Raw genomic sequence first — 22,036 nt, 5'->3', positions numbered from 1 at the left:
TTTAGATTAATATTTTAGAGCAGCATTCAGGGGCATAAGCCTTCAATTTTTAAAAAAAATACAAAATAAAAAAAAGGAAGACGAATGCTCCAAACTTTTGTTCGGAGAGGAGCTTATTGGCATAATTTACACATACGTGTATAGACATACATAAAACAAGTACATTTATTCCTAGGGCTACAATGAACAAATAATCTATCCAATAGAATGAGTTTAAGCACATATGCTTCTAATCTTCATGATTCATCAAGTCGGGGTATCTCTGCTCCCTCTATCAGTGTATAGTATGCAAACTATTTATGATGTCTAATGAAAATCACACATGTTTGACGTAGAAGAAAAAATTTCACAGCAGCCACTCCACCCCCCAAATCTACTGGAAACAGAGAAAGAAGCTGCAGTCTCATCCAGAGTCCTCTTAAAAAACCCTGTTTAAATCAGAACATTCGATTATTATAAAACTGATTTAAATATGTTCTGCTGGTATAAAAAAAAAAAAAAAAAAAAAAAAAGGAGCTATATCTCTCTAATATATATAATATACACACACATTATTTATATATATATATATATATATATATATATATATATATATATATATATATATATTTTTTTTTTTTTTTTTTTTTTATAAAAAAAAAAAAAAAAAAAAAAAAAAAAAAAGATGAAAACATGCATCTCCAGGACAAAGACTGCTTATTCCTGGTTGTAGCAATAAAAAACGTGTTTCCCTAAATTATCCAGACTAATGTCTTGTATATTCTTCCCTACTGTTTTTTCATGACATTCCCAGCGAATGACATCATGACTTCATAAAGCAGCACACAGGCATAGTATGATGGGAATGATCAATTGTTTGCAGCCCTCTAGTGTCACTTTTGGGGAATTACAATAACACAATTATTACCCAGAGACGATGATCTGACCATCACTGGAAAAGGCACAGGACAGGACAGGGGCTGTGTGTCCACTCAGTGTCAGTTTGCATCGCATTTGCAAACCTATAAAAGAAAAGAAAATCTATAGCAATGCTTATGTTAAAAAAAATAAAAATAAAAAAACAACCCCAACAGTGTAGGAATTTGTGTGAAATTAGGAGCCTTTTTCAATATTTCGACCTGTTACAAAGCATAGAGAACCTAATAAACTTCCCTTATTTGTTCCCTTTTGGTTTGTCACATTTACTATTCAAAGTGTTTGTTATAAAAAATAAAATAAAATAAAAAAATAAAGGATAACCTGTTGATCCTACCAGAAATTGTGTGTACTCTGCAGTGTTATCTCAAGCTGCCACCACTACCCAGTCAAACTCAAGAATGACAACACTGTTCTCCTTCACTGATATAGTACAGTGAGTGAGAGTTGTCACCTTGGGAAAAGTACTGTGTTGCTGGCAGGATCAACAGGTGAAAAAAAACAACAAGAAAAAAAAAAAAAAAAAACAACAATGCAGCCACGACATCCAGGGACAGATAAGCTGCAAGATATAAAATTTTTGTTCTTGGGTAAACACTGTACTGTTCTTAGAAACACTGTATTTTTTTTTTTTGTTAAACACCCACTCCATCCAAATGTCATATTTCAGTTCTGAGTGCATACCCTACGACCTGAATGAAGCATCTACTAGCTTCTTACAACTGTTAGGGAATTCTGTGCCCCCCCCCCCAGCCACCAATCACATAAGCGTATTATAATTGTGTCATAGTTATATTCCAGTTATTAAAAACAGAAATGTAATATACTGCAGCTTACCAATCCTTAATTGTGGTTGCTGCATTCGTTTTCTTTTTATGCTCTTTTAACCCTTATTTTCACTTGATGATCTCACCAGTAACACACTTTCTGTCTTAGGCTTGGTTTACACTACTGCAATACGCCTTTGATGCAATGATTAGTGCGATTATGTCATGCAACTTTGGATGTGGTTAGCATATTATATGGAGTCAAATTGCACTGAAATCGCACCAAAGTAGTACAGAAACCTTTTCCAAAAATCACACCACAAAGTTGCATTGATGTGAACGGGCACCACTGAAAATAATGTGATTTCTCTTGTCATGTAGAAATTGCACCAGTGTGAGCCAGCACTTAGGGCGGCTCCTCTGTATGGAGGAGCAATGGAGACACTCTTGGACAGCGGCATTGTCAGTCTGGAGAGACAGTAGTGTTAGACAAGCAGATTTAGCTGAAGACATTTTTTTTTAAACTGAACATTTTTTTCTGGGATAAAGGTTTTATATAAAAGTGGACAATTGTAAACAGTCAGAAGGAAATGGTTTGTCTCAATCCTCTGTCACTTTAAGTGGACAGCTTGGTTTGTAAGGCCCGGTTCACACTGATGCGACAATCACGTCAACTTTGGAGCACTTGTCGCAAAAGAAGTCAGACCCCATTCAGTGCGACTTGAGTTGCTCTGACTTAGAAAAAGGTTCCTGCACTACTTTTAGTCAGACTTTGGCACAACTTGCACCGAGTTCTGTTAACTGCTTGCCGACGCAGATATACTGCGGCAGGTCGGTGCTCCTGCGTGAACTGCAGTACCTGTCAGTCAGTCAGTAAAAGCAGGCTAGCACACGCGTGACATTGTCCACCGTCAACCTGCGATCGCAGCGAGGAGAGGAGAGGCAGAACGGAGAACTGCCAATGTAAGGCATTTCCCCGTTCTGACAGGGGACATGACCGAGATCTACTGTTCCCAGTGATCGGGAGCAGCGATCTCTGTCTTATTTCAGTAAGCCCATCCCCCCTACAGTTAGAACACAGTGAGGGAACACACTTAACCCCTTCCATGCCAGTGTCATTTTTACATTGATCACTGCATTTTTATAGCACTAATCAATGTAATAATGTCAATGGTTCCAAAAAGTGTAATTTGTGGGCAGATTTGTCCGCTGCAATGTCGCTGTCTCGCTAAAAATCACAGATCGCCGGCATTACCAGTAAAAACAATAAAATAAAAGTCCCTAAATCTATCCCGTAGTTTGTAGGTGTAATTACCTTGCGCAAACCATTTAATATAAGCCTATTGCGATTTTTTTTTTTTTTTACCCAAAAATTATGTAGAAGAATATATATCGGCCTAAACCGATGACTAAAATTGTTTTTTTTATAGTTTTTTTGGATATGTATTATAGGGGTAAGTAAATAAAATATATATATTTTTTCAAAATTGTCGGTGTTTTTTTGTTATTGGGGCAAAAAATAAAAAAAGCACAGAGGTGATCAAATACCACTAAAGGAAAGCTCTATTTGTGGGGAAAAAAGGACATCAATTTTGTTTTAGTGCAACATCGCACGACCGCACAATTGTCAGTTAAAGAATCGCAGTGCCGTATCACAAAAAATGGTCTGGTCTTTAAAGCGAGACTGTACTGGGGGAAAAAAAATATTAAAAGCCAGCAGCTGTAGTATTTATATACTTTTAATAAATGGACACTCACCTGTCCCGGGTTCCAGCGATGCCGGCAGCCGAAGCCGATCGATCGCTCGGCTCTCGGCTGCTGCCGCCACCATTCTAGGTGAGGGAATCAGGAAGTGAAGCGAATCGGCTTCACTTCCCGGTTCCCTACTGCGCATGCGCGAGTCGCGTAGCGCAATAGGAATTGTCCGCGCTGTCACTGGGACCCGTGTGTGTCCCAGCAGACAGCGCGGCAGGACAGGAAGAGGCATAGACTCCCACGGGAGTCTATGCCCGGAAGTGGGTGTAAATACCTGTATTTGACAGGTATCTCCACCCCCCTCCCCCCTGAAAGGTGCCAATTGTGACACCGGAGGGGGGGAGGGTTACAATGAGCGGAAGTTCCACTTTAGGGTGGAACCCCGCTTTAAGGCAGCAAATCCTTCCAGGGCTGAAGTGGTTAAAGACGTTGCATGCAAGTTATGTCGAAGTCGCGCTGGGGTCCGATTTCTAAGTAGAGCTGAAGTCACAGGCAGTGTGAACTTGGTCTTGGTCTTGAAGGAAATCCCCTCTCACCGGGGATATTTCCCTTCACCTCCCATCCCATAGGCAAAACTGGAAGTGAAATTCCCTCCCTCCAAAATTAGGAAATCCCTGGTTGCCACCATAACTAGTGTCCCCACTGGAGGATTTCCCCTCTAATACTGTTCTACTGAAATCCCCAAATTTGGGATTTTCTTTCACTTTTGCTGATTTAGGCTAACAGGACACATAGAGAGGGTGGATCTCCCTAACAGTGACACAGACAAAATTGAACACCTCTTTTTTTTTTTTTTATAAAAACTGACAGGTGTTCTAGGGGTCACAGCGAGTGGACCAGGAGTTGGGTCTGCATGGTTCTTCATCACAGAATTGCCATCAATAGTCAATTATGATGGTCACATAGAATATTTGTTACTGTAAGAAATTCAGCAACAATAGAATCGCTCAGAGAGAACAAAGTTACAGGATCACAATGCTGCTGGCAAGCTGGAGAGACGACCAGGGACCACGGTGATTATATAGAATTAAAAGGGTCAGTCCACCCCAATAGGACATTTCATATTTTGGTAGTTGCAGGAAAGTAAAAAATATATAAAATAAAAATTCCTTCAATAATGTTGTCTCCTGGGGACTCTATTGATTAGATAGTTACATTGGAGTTACCAGGTCTACACACTTGTCATGGCCATTTTAGAAAGGGATCCCACTCTCATTTTTGGAGTTTATATTTTGGGCCAGTAAGAGCTGGAACATGCAAACGTGGGCAATAACACCCAAGATCTCATGTGAACGAGTCGGGAATTCTGGAAGTGGGACCCTACTGTAGGACTATCCAACAGATATAGAAGCAAGGGGATGATGCAGCCCACCAGGCTTTATCTACACCTGAAATATTTTTTTTTGGGGTGGACTGATCCCAATTCAGCAACCTTTCCATCAATCTGGATGGCAGAAGCTTATGTATGATGACACTTTTCTGGTCTCCAAGCACCACTTGCAAGCAGGAAACAAACCTCAGTGACAACCAGAAACCCAATTTTATCACCCTATACAGTAAAACCTTGGATTGTGAGCATAATTAGTTCCAGAAACATGCTTGTAATCCAAAGCACTTGTATATCAAAGCAAATCTCCCCATAAGAAATAATGGAAACGTAAATGATTCATTCCACAACCATTTACTCATAGGTCCTTCAGTTTATAGTCCATATAAAAATATTATAGCAATGTGACCAGGTTGTGTAACCATAAAATGTCTATCCACAAGGGGATTAGAAGCAAAATCCAGCAGGAGCTACAGAGTATAAAAGAGAAGAGAGGTGCCTCTAAGCAGGGCAGGACTTAGGGTGGTGGGGGCCCCTGGGCTTGAGTCACTTTCGGGCCCTACCTTCTTTACCATATTTATCAGCATATAACACGCACCCCAAGTTTATGAGGAAAGTTTAAGGAAAAAACTTTAAATGCCTATCAATACAGCCTTATCAGTGTCCATCTGCAGCCTTGCCCATCCATCTGGAGCCTTGTCCAGTGTCATTTCAGCCTTGTCAGTGTCATTTGAAGCCTTGTCAGTGTAGCCTTGTCATTTACAGCCTTGCCCCAGTGTCATTTGCAGCTTTGTCATTGCAGACTCGAAGTTTAAAAATGGCTCCGCCGAGATACAGAGTCCTATGCATCTCGGCGGCTCTCGTCCTCTCTGTGGCTCTCGGCAGCTCTTGGGTCCTCTGAGCGGCCCTGTGCGGCTCTCGGGTCCTCTCGGCAGCTCTCAGGTCCTCTCTGTGGCTCTTAAGTCCTCTCGGCGGCTCTCTGCATCTCTCGGGTCCTCTCACCGACTCTTGGGTCCCCTCACCGACTCTTGGGTCCCCTCGGGTCTCGCAGTCCCGAGCGGAGCCGAGAGTAGCCGAGTGTACTCGGCTCAGCTCACAGTCATGCCCAGTCCCTGTGTTATGTCCATCATAGAGCGGGACTGGGCATGACTGTGAGCGGAGCCGAGCCAAGAAAACTCGGCTACGTATCTCGGCGGGGCCCATGGGCTCGAGCCCAGTCAAGCCCAATGGTAAGTCCGGCCCTGGCAAGTGTAGCAATATGTTGCTAAATGTTGTACCTTCATTAAATGTAACCATATTGCTTAGAACTTAGAAACTCCTCTCTTCTCTTTTATACGCAGTTGTGACATGACGCTACATGTTTACATCGCTTGTATAAAGCTTCGCTTGTCTTGCAAAATGCTCTCAAACCAAGGTTTTACTGTATTTGGGCAATTCCTAATCTGAGAGAAGAAATGTAAGGGAAGGTAGCATTAGTGGTACCTTTGATTCATAAGTATCCAATTATTTTTTTTATTTTTGATTCACTGATCTGATCATTTACCTGATCCATTCATTGCTTAGTTAGAAATAGATTTCACTTTTAATTGATCCCTTAATATAGCATAAAAAAATAAAGAAAACAGAGAAGAGTCAGTATATTTTATACCCTTTGTTGAGTAACCTGTGGTGTCTACTTTTCTTAGTGGTGCCTTTTTTTGGGCGTTTGACATTCTGGTATTTCTGGGTCACTGTGGAAACAATACGGTTTGAGAAAATGACTCCACTGAAATGCTGCAGTCTGAATGCCAGAAAATAGACGGATACCTCTAGGCCCTATAAGATCATTCGTATTCTAAAGGCTCAGTCACATTCATGTTCAGTCAATGGTTGTGGGGTGAGGAGTGCCTAGTATAGACATACTTCAGGGCTTAGGCAAATTCTTGCAGTAAGATACAGACTGAGCACATTGCTCATTCTGATAAGGATGGAGATGTCATTCATCAGATAACCATTTGATGGTGTTGTGGTGGAGAGCGCCTAGTATAGATATCAATTAAGAACATAAATTGTATTGACACTTGGGGGTTGATTTACCAAAACTGGAGAGTGCAAAATCTGATGCAGCTGTGCATGGTAGCCAATCAGCTTCTAACTTCAGTCTGTTCAAATTAAGCTTTGATAATAAAACCTGGAAGCTGAGGACTACCATAGTAATCACAGCGGCGTTCAGGGCCAGCTTGTTGGCTGCTATGTCCCGCAGCGCTTCCCGGGTACCCATAGCCGGGCGGAGGGTCGGAGCTGGCTGGTTGGTGCCCTATGCCAGTGTGAGAGAAGCTCATGATATCCCCCATCATCTGATACCTGGACCCTATCCCAAAACAGCAGAAGAAAGGGCGGCTGCAGCTAAGAAATATAATTTGCCATTGGTGGACTATAAAAACCATACCCATATGATGGAATGGGCTATGGAGATTATCCAATGCTTCCTGAAAAGTCGCAGGAAGAAAGAGATCCACGGTACACGTCAGTCCATTCTGATTTTAGGAGAAATTGGGGAGAGACACTGCACTGGGACTTTGATAAGAACTCCGGAATCGAGTTGATACTTCACCAACCCTGTACCCTTTGATTGGATGCTTAAAGTGTTCCTTGGGTTCATGGCCTTCATGGCACTTATGTTCTACCTTGGAGAAAAGTTTCCATCTTATGCTCTGGTTGCTCCCAAACAATATCCATAAAACAACCTGTACCTGGAGCATGGTGGGGATCCTTCTAAAGCACCTCCTGAAGCCAAAAACTATATATTCAAATAGATTGACAGAATCTAATTCCTGCTGTACATCTGGTCTTATTAATACAATAAAGTGGCACTCTAACAAGTATTTATTAAAAAAAAAAACTGGAAGCTGATTGGCTACCATGCACAGCTGCACCAGATTTTGAACTCTCCAGTTTTAGTAAATCCACCAAGTGTCAATATTATTTATGTTCTTAATGGCCATATATACTAGGCTCTCTCCACCACAACAGCATCAAACTGTTATCTGATGAACATCTCTGTCATTATCAGAATGTGAGCAGCCTTGGACAAAAACATGGTCCTTGTCCACCACCTTATACGTACGGGTTCATCCTAAACATTGGAAACAACCCAGGAGGGATAAATATTGGCCACTGCTTTTCCAGCATTACCATATGTCTACTAAAGTAACTAACTTTCATTAACAAATCATTGTTCTGAGAACCCCCAAGGGATAAAAAAAATACTAATTTAATTCAACCCAAAGCAATCAGAGCAAAAAGAATTAATGAAGATGAAAAAAAAAAAAAAATACCTTTACTGCCCAACAACAACGTGCCTGCCATGTACCAAAAAACATTTAAAAACGGTCATACGGACCACTCTTGACCCTTAAAAGGGTCATACACTGCTCATAATTAAGCTGGTTCAGCAGGGACTGGTCATATTTGTCAAACGGACAAGATGTAAAAATTTTCCCAGCCAGTGGCTTTAATCAACCACCTGCAGCTGCTAAACAGTGTATTTCTGTATTCTGACAGCAACAATTCACGTTGTCAGAATCCAGTGTCCTGGCGGGGCGGGTTTGTGGGGGGGGGGGGGGGTCTTCCGTCCACCTAACAATATATAATCAGATTTAGAACTGAAACTTTACTGTATCATGATGTACACCATTGTATGTAAACTTGCGCAAATGGAGGATATGTTCAGCTTTAAAGTCCAACTCCAGACACAATTACGTTCACAGGTTTCCAGCAGACATTCTTGTTCCTCATAAGGACTTCACTGTCATGCAGGCATATTTCTATCTCCTGCAAATCAGGTTTAGTATAATACTTTCTAGCCACTCCGGGGTGTCTCTACCACCCTCTCCTCCAGGCTAGGAGCCATGTGTTTTGTAAATAGTAAGAGGTGGGCCTGTAGCAGTGGGGTCTACGAGACCTGCAGCATTTACTTCCGGAACATCCAGGAAGTACAGCGGGAGCTGGGCACTGATTAGCCATAACATTATAACCACTGACAAGTGAAAGTGAATAAAATTTATTATCTTGGTACAATGGCACCTGAAAGGGTGTGGGATTTATTAACCTCCCTGGCGGTATTCCCGAGTCTGGCTCGGGGTGAGATTTCAGTACCATAAGCGGTATTCCCGAGCCAGACTCGGGATCGTATCGCTGGATCCATGTAGGGGGTTACTTACCTTGTCCCCTGGATACAGCGATGTCTCCCCGCTGTGATCTGTGAGCCGCCGTGTCTCTCTCGATCTGTCACAGTGCCGAGCTCCATTCCCTGCGAGCGTTGTGACACACGGGGACAGAGTTCGGTGCCAAATTCAAAAAGTAAAAAACACAGTGTAGATACAGTACTGTAATCTGTAAGATTAAAGTATACTGTATCAAGTAATTACACATCCCTTTTGTCCCTAGTGGTCTGCCCAGTGTTCTGCATGCAGTTTTATATTATAAATACTATTCTTTATGCCAGGAAACTGGAGATTGTCCAAAGCAATCAAAAAACGTCCATTTACATCAAAAGTGGTTATAGACCAGCTAGAAAACAGCGATAATAGATTAGAATCACTTGCAGAATTGAGCGATAGTGATTCATGAGGAAATTCGTCATCAAACTCTAAAAGTAATGACAGCGACAATTCTGCAACTCAGCACATTTCAGTGTTTTTGATTTGATTACATTATTGAATAATTTTTATTATTATTATTATATTGTTATTTGTTATAATTATTTATAGTTATTTTTTTATTATATATATATATACTTATATATTATATTATAATTTATGATTTCGTATTTCAAATTTTATCATACCCAGGATGTCTATTAGACTTTTCTTTGGACGTATTTAAGTGAATTATTTCTAAGAATTACAGGCCTACAATATAAAACGCCAAATTTCCTTGCAAAATAATTGTACTGCTTTCAGCACCTAAAATCTGAAATAATCATACTGTCAGAAAGGTTAAGCAGCAAGTGACCATGTTGTCCCTAAAGTTGTAAGGATTGGAGTGACTTTGACAAGGGCCAAGTTATAATGGCTAGATGATAGTTTCAGAGGAACTCCAAAACTGCAGCTCCTATGGAATGTTCCTGGTGTGCAATGGTCAGGACCTACCAAAATTGTTCAAGAATGGAAAACCAGTAAACCAGCGACAGGGTCATCACTGGCCAATACTCATTGATGCAAGTGGGGAGCAAAAGCTGCCCTGTGCAGTTCAAGCCAATAGAAGAGCTACTGTAGCTCAAATTGGTGAAAAAGTGAATGCTGGTTCTGATAGAAAGGTGTCAGAAACCACGGTGCATCACAGCTTGTTGTGTATGGCATAGCTGCAGACTGGTCAGGGTGCCCATGCTGACATGTGTCCACAGCCAAAAGAGCCTACAGTGGGCATGTGAGCATCAGAACTGGACCACTGAGCAATGGAGGAAGGTCGTCTGCTCTGATGAATTCAGGAATAGTTTAACCACTTGCTTACTGGGCACTTAAACCCCCCTCAGTCCCAGACCAATTTTCAGCTTTCAGCGCTGATGAATGACAATTGCGCGGGCATACAACACTGTACCCAAATGAAATTTTTATCATTTTTTCCCACAAATAGAGCTTTCTTTTGGTTGTATTTAATTACAGCTGGGAGTTTTATTTTTTGCTAAACAAACAAAAAAAGATGCAAAAAAAAATAAAAAATCATGTTTAATAGTTTGTTATAAAATTTAGCAAACAGGTCATTTTTCTCCTTCATTGAATTGCGCTGATGAGGCGGCACTGATAGGCTGCACTGGTGGGCACTGATAGGCTGCATTGGTGGGCACTGATGGGCTGTACTGGTGGGCACTGATGTGCATAGTTAAGGCGGCACTAATAGGCACAGATAAGGCGGCACTGATGGGCAAAGACGGGCACAGATAAGATGGCACGGATGGGTGGCACAGATGGGTGGCACGGATGGGTGGCACTAAGGGGCACTGATTGGTACCACTGATAGATGGGACTGATGGGCACTGATAGGTGGCACTGATAGGTGGCACTGCTGGGCACTGATGGGCGGCACTGCTGGGCACTGATGGGCGGCACTGATGTGGCACTGGGGTGCAGCACCTTTGTTGAGGCAGACTGTGGGCACTGCTGGGTGGCACTGTGGGCACTGCTGGGTGGCACTGTGGGCACTGCTGGGTGGCACTGACAGGGGGGACACATTTTTTATTCAGGCAGGCAAAGCAGGGGGCAGGTGGGCACTGGCAGGGGGCAGGTGGGCACTGGCAGGGCTGGCCGTGATTGGGACTGATGTCCCGATCACGGCCGCCGGTGATCGGCTTTTTTTTTTCTCCTCGCGCTGTCAGCGTGAGGAGGAATAATAGCCGATTACCGGCTCCGTTATATCACATGATCAGCTGTCATTGGCTGACAGCTGATCACGTGATAAGGGGTCGGGATCGACCCCTTGCACGGATCGGTGATCAGGCGAGTCTCGTAGACTCGCCAATCACAGAGCGCGCCGTGCGCGCCCCTCAGGGGGCGCGCAGGCCGCTCGTGCACGGGACTACGGCAATAGACATAGTCCCGGAAAAGGAGATCCGTGCTGTAGCCGTCATTCGGCTATAGCGCGGGTCTCAAGTGGTTAAAGGAACACAACAATGAGTCTGAGGTGTTGACATGGCCTCTAAACTTTCCAGATCTTAATCCAATCGAACATCTGTGGGATGTGCTGGAAAAACAAGACCAATCCATTGGGACCCCAGCTCACAGCGAACAGGGCTTAAAGGATTTGCTACTGCCAGATACCACAGCATTCCTTCAGAGCTCTAGTGTCCATGCCTCAATGGGTTATGGTGGGTGGTCATAATGTTATGTCTGAACGGTGTACAAGTATGCCCTGCATGACAGTGAGATGCTCACAAGGTACAAAAAGGTTTGCTTGCTGGATACATGTGAAGGTATATGGGCCCGGAGTTGGGCTTTAAAGCCAAACATATACAAGTATACATTAAAATGGCAGAGTACTCTGCTGCTGTGTACACAAAGCTATTTGGTGTCTCTCACCCGTCTCTCCCGACCCAGATGTATACATCACAAATGTGTTCTGCAGCCCACAGAGATCCTTCCAATTGTGTGCTCAAACTTTGTTTTATTTTAAATCATTGTTGGTCACAGAATTATTTTTGTACACATTTGTGTTCTTACTTTTTAGGAATAGAATAGTTATAGATATGTTGTTTGTGAGCGTGTAGAAGGTTTAGTAAGCGCAGGATGCCAGGTAGAGTAGGGTCGGTCAAAATCTCCTGCTACTGCGAATTGGATGCGGTGAAGTAGCATCCAATTTGCAATAGTGTGAACCCAGCCTTAAATGCACATAGGAGTGATCAGTTGTAATCACTACTGTGTTCATTCCTAATGGAGATCACATCTTTACCATCTCCTGTTTGTGAATGATCACAGAAGCACTCTGTATAGAGCATTAGTACAGGGCTACAGGAGAGGGAGATTGCACTGCAATTCACCAATACACCAAGGGCCTATTCACACATTCAGCTGGCACTTGTTATGGTGTGCTTTGCGCTGCAGTGTATTGTTGCAGTGTATTGTTACAGCGTCTGATTTTTATTAATTTTTTTAACATAAAAATTACATTCATTCATCCCTATGCACGGCAGCAATTTGCAACATGTTGCTGTGCATTGTAATATGTTATTGTGATATGTTGCAATAAATTGTATGCCTGCATCATTTTATTGCCATACACATCAACGCAACACACGACACTGCAGATTGGGTGATACTGCAGCACAGATGTGAGGCGAGCCTCCGCATATTTAGCATAATTTGCTGATTTGCAGTTTTGCATACGCTTCAATTTTCGCAATTTCACAAAAAAGGCACAGTTTAAAATTTGAAAATTATTATTTATTAACTTGCTACAGTTTTATCTTTTAGATTTAGGGATATGCATATGAGATTTTACCACCTGCCCTACCCTATTAGATTGTAAGCTCTTCTGAGCAGGGCCCTCTTAATCCTCTTGTATTTCATTGTATTATAACTGTATTGTCTCCCTTTTATATTGTAAAGCGCTGTGTAAACTGTTGGCACTATATAAATCCTGTATAATAATAATAATAATAATTCTGACACATAAATTATATACAAAACTGAAAAATGGTCTGAATTTGAGCTTTTTAATTACTCTCAGGCATGAAGGGATTCAGAGATCTCCATCTGATAGGACCTGGTCATGGACACAAACCTACAGAATCCACCACTATGTCCAATGACTGATGCCCAGCAGTAGCAGGTGTGGGTAGGTTTGGTCCCTAGTCCTGTGACTGGAGAGTGTTTTCCTATCCTTGTGCTGCCCTGACATGTTTGTGTGCTGTGCACATACACATATGATACACTGGAATATAACACAATTACCTCTCTCATCACTATATGAAACCAGCCAGAGTCGAATCTCATAGTCCTGACCACAAGAGGCCATCTGAAAACACTCAGTGCCACGTTCTCCGTCTGATGGGGAAAAAAAGGAAATGTGTTAAAATTTATAGGACGACATCCAATTGCCACTTTGTAATTTAGCCGCAGCAATATATGGTCCACCACACATACATATACCTCCTCAGAGGCACCAATGATAAACTTACAGATGAAAAAACCAACAATGAAGTGAATATTACAGCAACCAATCACATGTCTGCGCACTACAATCAATGACTGATCAATTCTGATTGGCAGCAATGCACCTCGTGTATTGTTTTTTCCCTGATCAAGGGTTTAGCTACACATGAGATTGGCAGCATAAGAACAACTCCATTAGGAGTTTGCACGTTCCCCAGAGCTTGTGTGGCTTTTCTCCTGGATACTTTAGTTTCCTCCCACACTCCAGAGACATGCTGGTAGGTCAAAGCGGTTGTATACCCACTTTTTTTTTTATTTTTACCTACAGGGAAGCAGCTTATAATAAGGCTCACCTGTAGGTAAAATGAATATCTCCTAAACCTGTATGGTTTGCATGCAGATGCTGCTGGAACTTGCCATGAAGAAGACTCCTGATGTCATCGCGGCTCCGGTCACTCACAGCTCCGGAGCCGCGAAACTGGAAGACACGCTGAGGGCAAAATCTCAGCTCCCTCAGAGTGGACCGGCCTGCGATACGGGGACCTTATTCTAAGGTAAGTATTTCATAATGAGCTAGTATGTGGTGCATACTAGCTCATTATTAGGGTTGCCACCTGTCTTGGATTCACTCGGACAGTACATTATTCAGGCCGGACTATGGCTTCCTAGCAGGGTTGCTGGCTGCAGTTGTCTAAGCTGAGAGTGGCTGTTACACTTTCTTTCACACTGCTTAAAGCCAGCATTAACACCTCCCCCCCAAAACACACACAGACGGGAGAGGAGAGAGGGCTTGACCTGCACCTCTTTCTTCCACCCCTACCCCTCTGTGTCTGCCCACACTCCAATCCCAGTGCTGTGCCTCAGAAAAGGAATGTGGGTGTCAGAAATTATAAATCTGGATGAGAGGTGCTGACTGCCAAGGGGTGAGAGAGCTCACCATCCATCCCTGTCTGTGACTGAAGTCCCCCCCCCCTTCTCTCTCCTGCCTCTGAGTGAGTAGACTAAGGTAAATCAGGGTTCTCAGAGCACCCCTTACATCAGAGTTCCCCTTTACGCCAGAGGCCACAGTGCCCCCCTTACATCAGAGTCCTCTCTGTACAGAGTTCTCAGAGTTCCCCCTTAAGTCAGAGTCCCCAGAGTTCTTCCTTACATCAGAGTCTGCAGAGTCCCCCCTTACAGTGAAGGGGGACTCTGTGAGTTCAGATATAAAAGGGGAACTCTGTGGACTCTGATGTAAAGGGGGAACTCTTGTTATTAACTTCATATGATTAGAAATGTCATTTAATAGCAAAAAATATGTATAGTTTATACTATAAAACAAAAGTTGTTGTGTTCTGCGGAAGTGTTTGGGTTTGACTTGAAGAAAAGATCTCTACTCATCATGCCTTTTTTTCTTTAACATTTTATTTTCTGAGAGTATACAACCTCTTTAATTGGCTCCTGTCTAAACTGGCCCTACTACCAGTATGTGTATGTATGAATGTGAGCTAGGGATCTTACATTGTAAACTACATAAGGGCAGGGACTGATGTGAATGTACAGTATGTAAAGTGCTGTGTAAATTAACGGCACTATATAAATACCTGCAATAAATGCACTGCATTGAAAATACAGAGCGTGGCATATGAGAATTGTATTAAAGGGTTAAAAGAGTAAAAGACGTAGAGCTGCCCAAATATATGTTGTGCTTGTACTTCATGCTTTGAATCTAGAAACTTGTGGTGAGGTCCTTATTACCGTGTTTCCAAACAATTCGCCTTCTCAAAGGCTTGTTTCACACGGGCTTCATATTGTATAAGAGCACTTTTGACAAAGCATTTAAAAAGCTTTCAGCAAAGTTTGTTGAATCTTTTAAAGTACCATTCTGCTCCAGTTTGTAAATGGTGAACACAGATCCTAATGGGAGTGTTGATTGCCACTTTAAGCAAGCTACTAGCAGGCTTCCAGAAGTGCTGAAGTCTGCTAGCAGCTTGTTTAAAAATACTGTGTGTACTTTTCTCAAACCAGAGCTGTGTCATTTCTGTCTACTGTTTCATTCCTCTGCTATCAGGATAAATCACTGATAAGTCTTCTTGACACCAAGAGAAAAATGGTGACAGGGGAGGGACCTCCAGCTGATTGACAGCCTCAGCTCTGTTCTGTGTGAAGGAGGGCGTTTCACCTTTCCTTCCAATCAGCTCTCAGATCTCTCCTCACTGAGCTCTGCAGAGTGTAGATTCAGCTGAAGGAACAACTGGGCATGCTCTGAAACGTGTGCTGCCCACTCTGACCCACCCTGACAGCACGGCTCTCCTTCCTGGAACAGAGACACAATGCTTCCCACTGCTGGTCGACCAGACTTTCCATCTGCAGCTGTCTATAGACCCAAGAGGCACCGCGGGATGCTATAGAGTCTAGACCCATTGATACGCTTGCTTTTCACATCCTTGTAAAAAAATTTTTTAACCCTTCTTGTCATTAAAATGTTTTAATTACTGCACTTAGAAGTGCCTTCTTCTCTGCTCTGCCCCCTTTTTCTGACAGCTCATGCAAGCTTTATAAATTCTGAAATTTGAATGGATGTAGAGAAGAGAAGACTGCAGATAAACAGGTACAACTAATGCAGGAGGATGTGTTTGACTGGCCTCAGGGGATACACAGAGATTACTTTACTGGGTATATTTAATGCAGGGTATGGATGCCATTAGGGAAAACCTCCAATGAGGATATGAATGTTATTAAGGTTCTCTATGTACACTTCTTAGTTTCTGTGAGCTGCAGCAATTGCTATATACTGAAGGTTGTGATTTACAAATCAGCTCCGCACAGTGAGGAAGAGTCTCTGACTGTCGATAAGCAAAGGTCCTTCACTGCAAAGGTCTGCTCTGAGCATAATGGATTTTTTGGTAGCTGGTGCGGAAATTATTTTGTGGAAAACTGTGGCTAGGATGGCAGGTGTGTGCAGACAGTCAGGGGAGGGAAGGTTGTACAAAGTGAAGACAGGCTCACAACAGCCGCAGCCGTCCACCAGTATTCAGAATTATTTGCAGTCACCTGTGGTTAGTGACAGACAATTGTCCCTTGATATACGGCTTCATTCCATGGGCAATCACCTGTCCTTAACCGCAGATAATTGCTCTTCGCGTTATTCCTTCCAAACACCAGAAGACAGCTGTGGCCACTGTCAGCCTGTCATTGCTTTGTACAGGCTTCCCAGCTGTAGCTGTCTGACGGGTGGATTTGATTTAAATCACCAGTAAAAAAGGCTTGATTTAAATCATAATTTTTAAAGAGCAACTGTCATCTCTGTCCCACAGCGGCTCCTCCTCTGACCCGCCGTTAACTCACCAACAGTCCCATTATATTTACTGGGACGGCTGTTGATGCGGCAGTGACACAACAAGGTGAGGGACGTGGCGGCAGCAGATGAGTGGATGCCCGCTAACAGGCGCTGCCATGATGGATCTGAAATGACAGGTGCTCTTTAAATGTAAGGACTCATTCTTGCTGGTAGTTAGAATCTTTAATATTTGCAAACAAAATGAAGGTTTCTTATTTAGAATAATAAACTGTCAGGTTAGTAAAACAGCGATATCAGAACTGATTCAATCATACAGTTTGTAGTGTACATAGATTTGCAAAACAATGGGATAAAGAAATATTCCTGAACTTTGTTTTATCTCATGGTTACTGTGAAATTCTGTGAAGGCATCAATGCAGTGCATGTTATCTCAGCTTGCATTCTTTGAATTACTTTACCAAAAATTTAAATATTGCACAATATACAGCCTCATGCTACATAACTAAGCTCCATTTCATGCTGAATAAACCAAAACATTAATGTATCTTAAATAGAAATCTATCTTTATCTTTTTTTTTACTCCAAAAGCATTTTATTAAAATAAATTTAATAAAAAAAAAAAAATGTAATTATATATATATATATATATATATATATATATATATATATATATATATATATATATATATATATATATATATATATATATATATATATATATATATATATATATATATATATATATCAGATTTAAATAAAATAAAAAATCAGATTTAAAAAAAAAAAAAAAAGAAAATCTGATTCAGTTGTCTTTATTTTTTTTGTTTTTTTTTTTAAAGGCATTGATTTTTATCCACCCTGCTGTCTGCACACACATAGGCTTCCAGCAGCAGTTTTCTACATACATACTTTCCACACAATATGATTTAGTTGTAAATGTTGCCTAACAACATACAATACAATCGCTGAACAGCTACAACACTGACCAGTTACTGTCTGTGAGGAGAAGTCGCAGGAGGTCACACCCAAGTCATGCGCCTTCTCATTGTACAGACATCGCATGTTCTCATCCCAGGCTGTTATATCACCTGATGAGGAGCCTGTGATAAATAGATTTCCTCCAGGGGCAAAGGCACAGGCCACCAGGGAACCGTCCTTCACCAGGCCTGATCTGGGAGACAAGAAAGGAAGGAAAGGCTTCATTATTCCACTTCACGTGATGCCTGTTATATATAAGAAATAGAGTAGAAGTAATAGGAGTCTGTGTTCCCATAGAGATCAATCAAAACAAGTTGCCCTTAAAGCCGGGTACATATTTCATTTTTTACATATTAAAGTGTGTCTTTACGCAAAACATTTTTTTTTTTTTTTTTTTGGTTTTGGATAGGAAAGGTTAGAGCCCCTGTCGGGTTTTACTGCTATCTGGGAATCTGTTAGAGACAGGAAGTAACAGAAAATCTGCACCAGAAATACAGACAACAATAAAAAACGGACAAGAGTTCTAGCAATCCTCTAATTGTAAAAATAATTTTTGGGGGTTCTCTTCAATCTTTGCTTTTGAATAGAAAGACTTCAGCTAACTTCCTGTCCCGGGACCAAAAGGAGTTCTAATCCTTCCTTTTTCTATCCAAAACTAACACAAAAGTTTGGACTATGGATAAACTTTAACCACTTCCCGCCCACCGTCATATGACATCACAGACCTCGAGTGGGGATATCTGAATGATGCCTGCAGATATCTCCTTTTAGAGATGGCGATTCCCTTCACCTTAAGAGCAATCCTAACAGCTCGATCGTTCTTACAGGAGGCAGGAGGGGACATCACCAACCCCCCAGTCCCCCCCCCCCCCCAGTGCTTCTACCGACTCCCCCGTGCGATCGGTAAGCCGGAGAAGGAACTGACCAGCGCCGGATGTTGACGATAGAGATTTCCGGTGGGCCAGATGGTCCACGAAGTCTCTATGATCGTTCGGAGGCTGGGGGTGATGTAATAACATCACCCCCAGCCTCTGCATTTGAAAAAATGCCACCGCCTCGGCTGGGAAGCTGAGATTTTTTATTTTTTATTTTTTATTTCAGGCTTTCCAGCCTACAGGTGAGATCTGGGGACTTATAGACCCCATATCTCACTGTAAAGAGGACTGGTCATGCCATATTCCTATTACAAGGGATGTTTACATTCCTTGTAATAGGAACAAAAGTGCTAAAAAATAAATAAATAAATTAAAAAGAAAGCGTCAAAATAGAAAAATAAAAGTAAAAAAAAAAAATTTTCAAGCACCCCTGTCCTCACATGCTCGCTCACAGAAGCAAACGCATAGGTATGTCGTGCCAGCATATGTAAACGGCGTTCAAACCACACTTGTGAGGTATCGCCGCAAACCATCAAGCGAGAGCAATAATTCTAGTGCAAGACCTCTGTAACTCTAAACAGGTAACCTTTAAAAAAATTTAAAGCGTCGCCTATGGGGATTTTGCAGTACCGAAGCTTGGCGACATTCCACAAGCGTGCGCAATTTTAAAGCATGGCCCTATTAGGTATCTATTTAACATCATCTTTCACATTATGTAAAAAAAATTGGGCTTTAACTTTACTGTTTTGTTTTTATTTTAAAAAATTTCCAAAAAAGAAAACACGTTTGAAAAATTGCTGCGCAAAAACCGTGCCATCATTTTATTCCCTAGGGTCTCTGCTAAAAAAAAACATATATAATGTTTGGGGGTTCTGAGTCATTTTCAAGCAAAAAAAAATTGATGATTTTTGCATGTAGGAGAGAAGTGTCAGAATTACAAACAGCTATGAAATCCGGATCACATCACTATATGTATTTCTTGTTAAAAGCACACATCATACCCAACGTGTCTTTAGTATCAGCCTCTCGCAAGATAATATAAATCATGTGGCAGGTAAAACGGCCACCTTTTATGTATTTATTCTGTGTATTTATCAGTTCTGCTTTAACTCCACCTGGTAAATACAATCTGCATGCAAACATGGCAACAGTTCCCATAATACGGTTATCATAACTACTCTTCATACTGTTATAATTGCCAGCTCTCTCCAACTATTTCACATTGATAAATGCCACAAAGAAACTGCTATAAAAAAAGAACAGCATGCGTATATTCCAACAAATCTTACAAATGTAAATATTTTTCAAAGTCATACAAAAAAGCTATTAACCACTTGCATACTGAGCACATTCACCCCCTTCCTGCCCAGGCCAATTTTCATCTTTCAGCGCTGCCACACTTTGAATGACAATTGTGCGGTCATGCAATGCTGTACCTGAACGGAATTTTTATCATTTTAGACAGATAGAGCTTTCTTTTGCTGGTATTTAATCACCACTGAGTTTTTTATTTCTTGCTAAACAAATGAAAAGAAATAAATAAAAACGGAAATTTTGAGAAAAAGAAAAAAGTTTTTGTTAGTTTCTGTTACAAAATGTTGTCAATAAGTAATTTTTCTCCTTCACTGATGTGCACTGATGAGGAGGCACTGATATGCAGCACTAATGAGCACTGATATGCAGCACTGATGGGCAGCCTTTCTGGGCACCGATAGGTGGCATTGATGGGCACTGATAAGCAGGGCACCGATAGGCGGCATTGATGGGCACTGAAAAGCAGCACTGACAGGAGGCACTTGGGCATCCCTGCTGGACACAGGTGGGCATCACTGATGGGATGGGGCTGCACTGATAATGCACTGATCAGCGCAGACCCCCCTGTCAGGAGAGTGACTTATCGGCTTCTCTCTACTCTACAGTGAATAGAGGTGTATGCCGATAACTGACACTTCCTATTTACACTGTGATCAACTGTGATTGGACACAGCTGATCATGTGGTAAAGAGCCTACCTCATAGGCTCTTTACCGTGATCGGAGATGCGGTGTGTCCCGCTCCTGGGATCGCGCATGACGTCTTGTTCTGAAAGACGTCATATGAGCCCCCCGCCCGGCCATCATTCTGCTATGGGCTGGGCGGGAAGGTGTTAAAAACATGAGAGTATGGCATAACACATCGCTCTAGTAAAATTTGTCCTAGAAATGACAGGGAAAACATTTTGACTGTCTTCACCTAACACGTTTCATAGAGAACACAAATCTCCTTCATCAGGGTATCTGGAGTGTCACATCTAATCACATGGTGGACAATGATGAGCATAGTAGCACCGTACAAGATTAAAACCAAAAAATGTAGTAGTTCAATCTCTGCCCATTATCCACCAGGAGAGAGGATAGTCCTTACTCCCCATATAGTGGGCAAGAAAGGAGAGATGAAATGAAATGCCAGGGAGGGCCAGCGACCACTGAAGTGTACAATAGGCCAGTCCCAGAAGGTGGATTAGGCATATAGAGTAGAGGTCCACGCAAGGAAGGGGTTATAATGGAACCCTTGAGATGTTAAATGATATCTGGATCATGGAAACAGACTGGTATGTAACCCAAAAGGAGATGGTGTTTGTAATTGCCGTGGACCGTAACGCCGATCTTCCTCCTCCACCACGGTCTACGGCAGCTGCAAACACCATCTCCTTTATGTGTCATGCTGTACTTTCATGGTTTTAATAGCTTTTTTTTGTATGACTTTGTATAAATAAGAATACTTTAATTATTACGATTTGTGATAAGTGACTTTCAAAGTCCCACCAAGGGGAATTCTCAATTTTTCTAGTTATAAACTGGGACGATGGCACACTATAGACTACCCCCATCATCCCTAAAGTTAAATTCCAAGAAAAGGTTTTGCAGGAAAATAATGAAGAATAATGCTTGTAGAAGAAGTTTTACCTATAAAATTTCATCAGCGGTACGTTCCACAAAACCACGGATCCGTCAGCCGCGCCAGACGCTAAATACATGGAGCTGGGTGAGAACCTGCACACCCTAACAGGGCTGGAATTTGGATGTTCCAGAGAAGCCAAAACCTGCCCATTACACATATTCCAGAGGATGGTCCGGCCATCCGTAGAACAGGAAGCCAACATAGTCTGACTAGGAGAGAAACAGCAGCAGTGAACGGCATATGTATGTCCTCGGAGGGGAGAGAAGGGCACCTCGTTATAGTCATTTAGGGAATACACCCGGATGGTTTTATCCAAGGAGCACGTCGCCAAGAGAGAGTGTGAGAAGGCACAACTGTTGACATCATCTATGTGGTCAGACAACGTCCGAATAAACTCCACCATTGTAATCAGCCTACAACAGAAAACACATTAATGTGTTAATTAAAAACAGCAAATATACAACATTAGATCTGAACTCTAGGCAGATATAAAAGACACAAGTTAATGCAGCTCTGTAATTAGTAATACATTTTTATATGTATTTTTTAACCACTTCAGCCCCGGACCAATTA

General features: G+C 41.9%; 1 protein-coding gene and 1 pseudogene across 1 annotated transcript in view; one reads left to right on the top strand and one right to left on the bottom strand.

The window, feature by feature from the left end:
• The window catches only part of WDSUB1 (WD repeat, sterile alpha motif and U-box domain containing 1), a 70,731-nt gene that overhangs the window by 30,286 nt on the left and 18,409 nt on the right, over window positions 1-22,036 (bottom strand). Inside the window, 6 exon segments of the mRNA XM_077447635.1 lie at window positions 908-1,001; window positions 6,413-6,471; window positions 6,473-6,494; window positions 13,191-13,283; window positions 17,658-17,842; window positions 21,469-21,876. Coding sequence (XP_077303761.1) covers window positions 908-1,001; window positions 6,413-6,471; window positions 6,473-6,494; window positions 13,191-13,283; window positions 17,658-17,842; window positions 21,469-21,876 — 861 coding nt within the window.
• On the top strand, window positions 6,986-7,559 carry LOC143923774 (NADH dehydrogenase [ubiquinone] 1 beta subcomplex subunit 8, mitochondrial pseudogene; annotated as a pseudogene).

The sequence above is a fragment of the Lithobates pipiens genome, unplaced genomic scaffold, assembly GCF_037356315.1.
Source record: "Lithobates pipiens isolate NorthernLeopardFrog02 unplaced genomic scaffold, aLitPip1_a1.2 Scaffold_22, whole genome shotgun sequence".
NCBI classification, from domain to species: domain Eukaryota; kingdom Metazoa; phylum Chordata; class Amphibia; order Anura; family Ranidae; genus Lithobates; species Lithobates pipiens.
The sequence above is the reverse complement of the archived record's forward strand: the minus strand, read 5'-3'. Positions and strand labels throughout refer to the sequence as shown.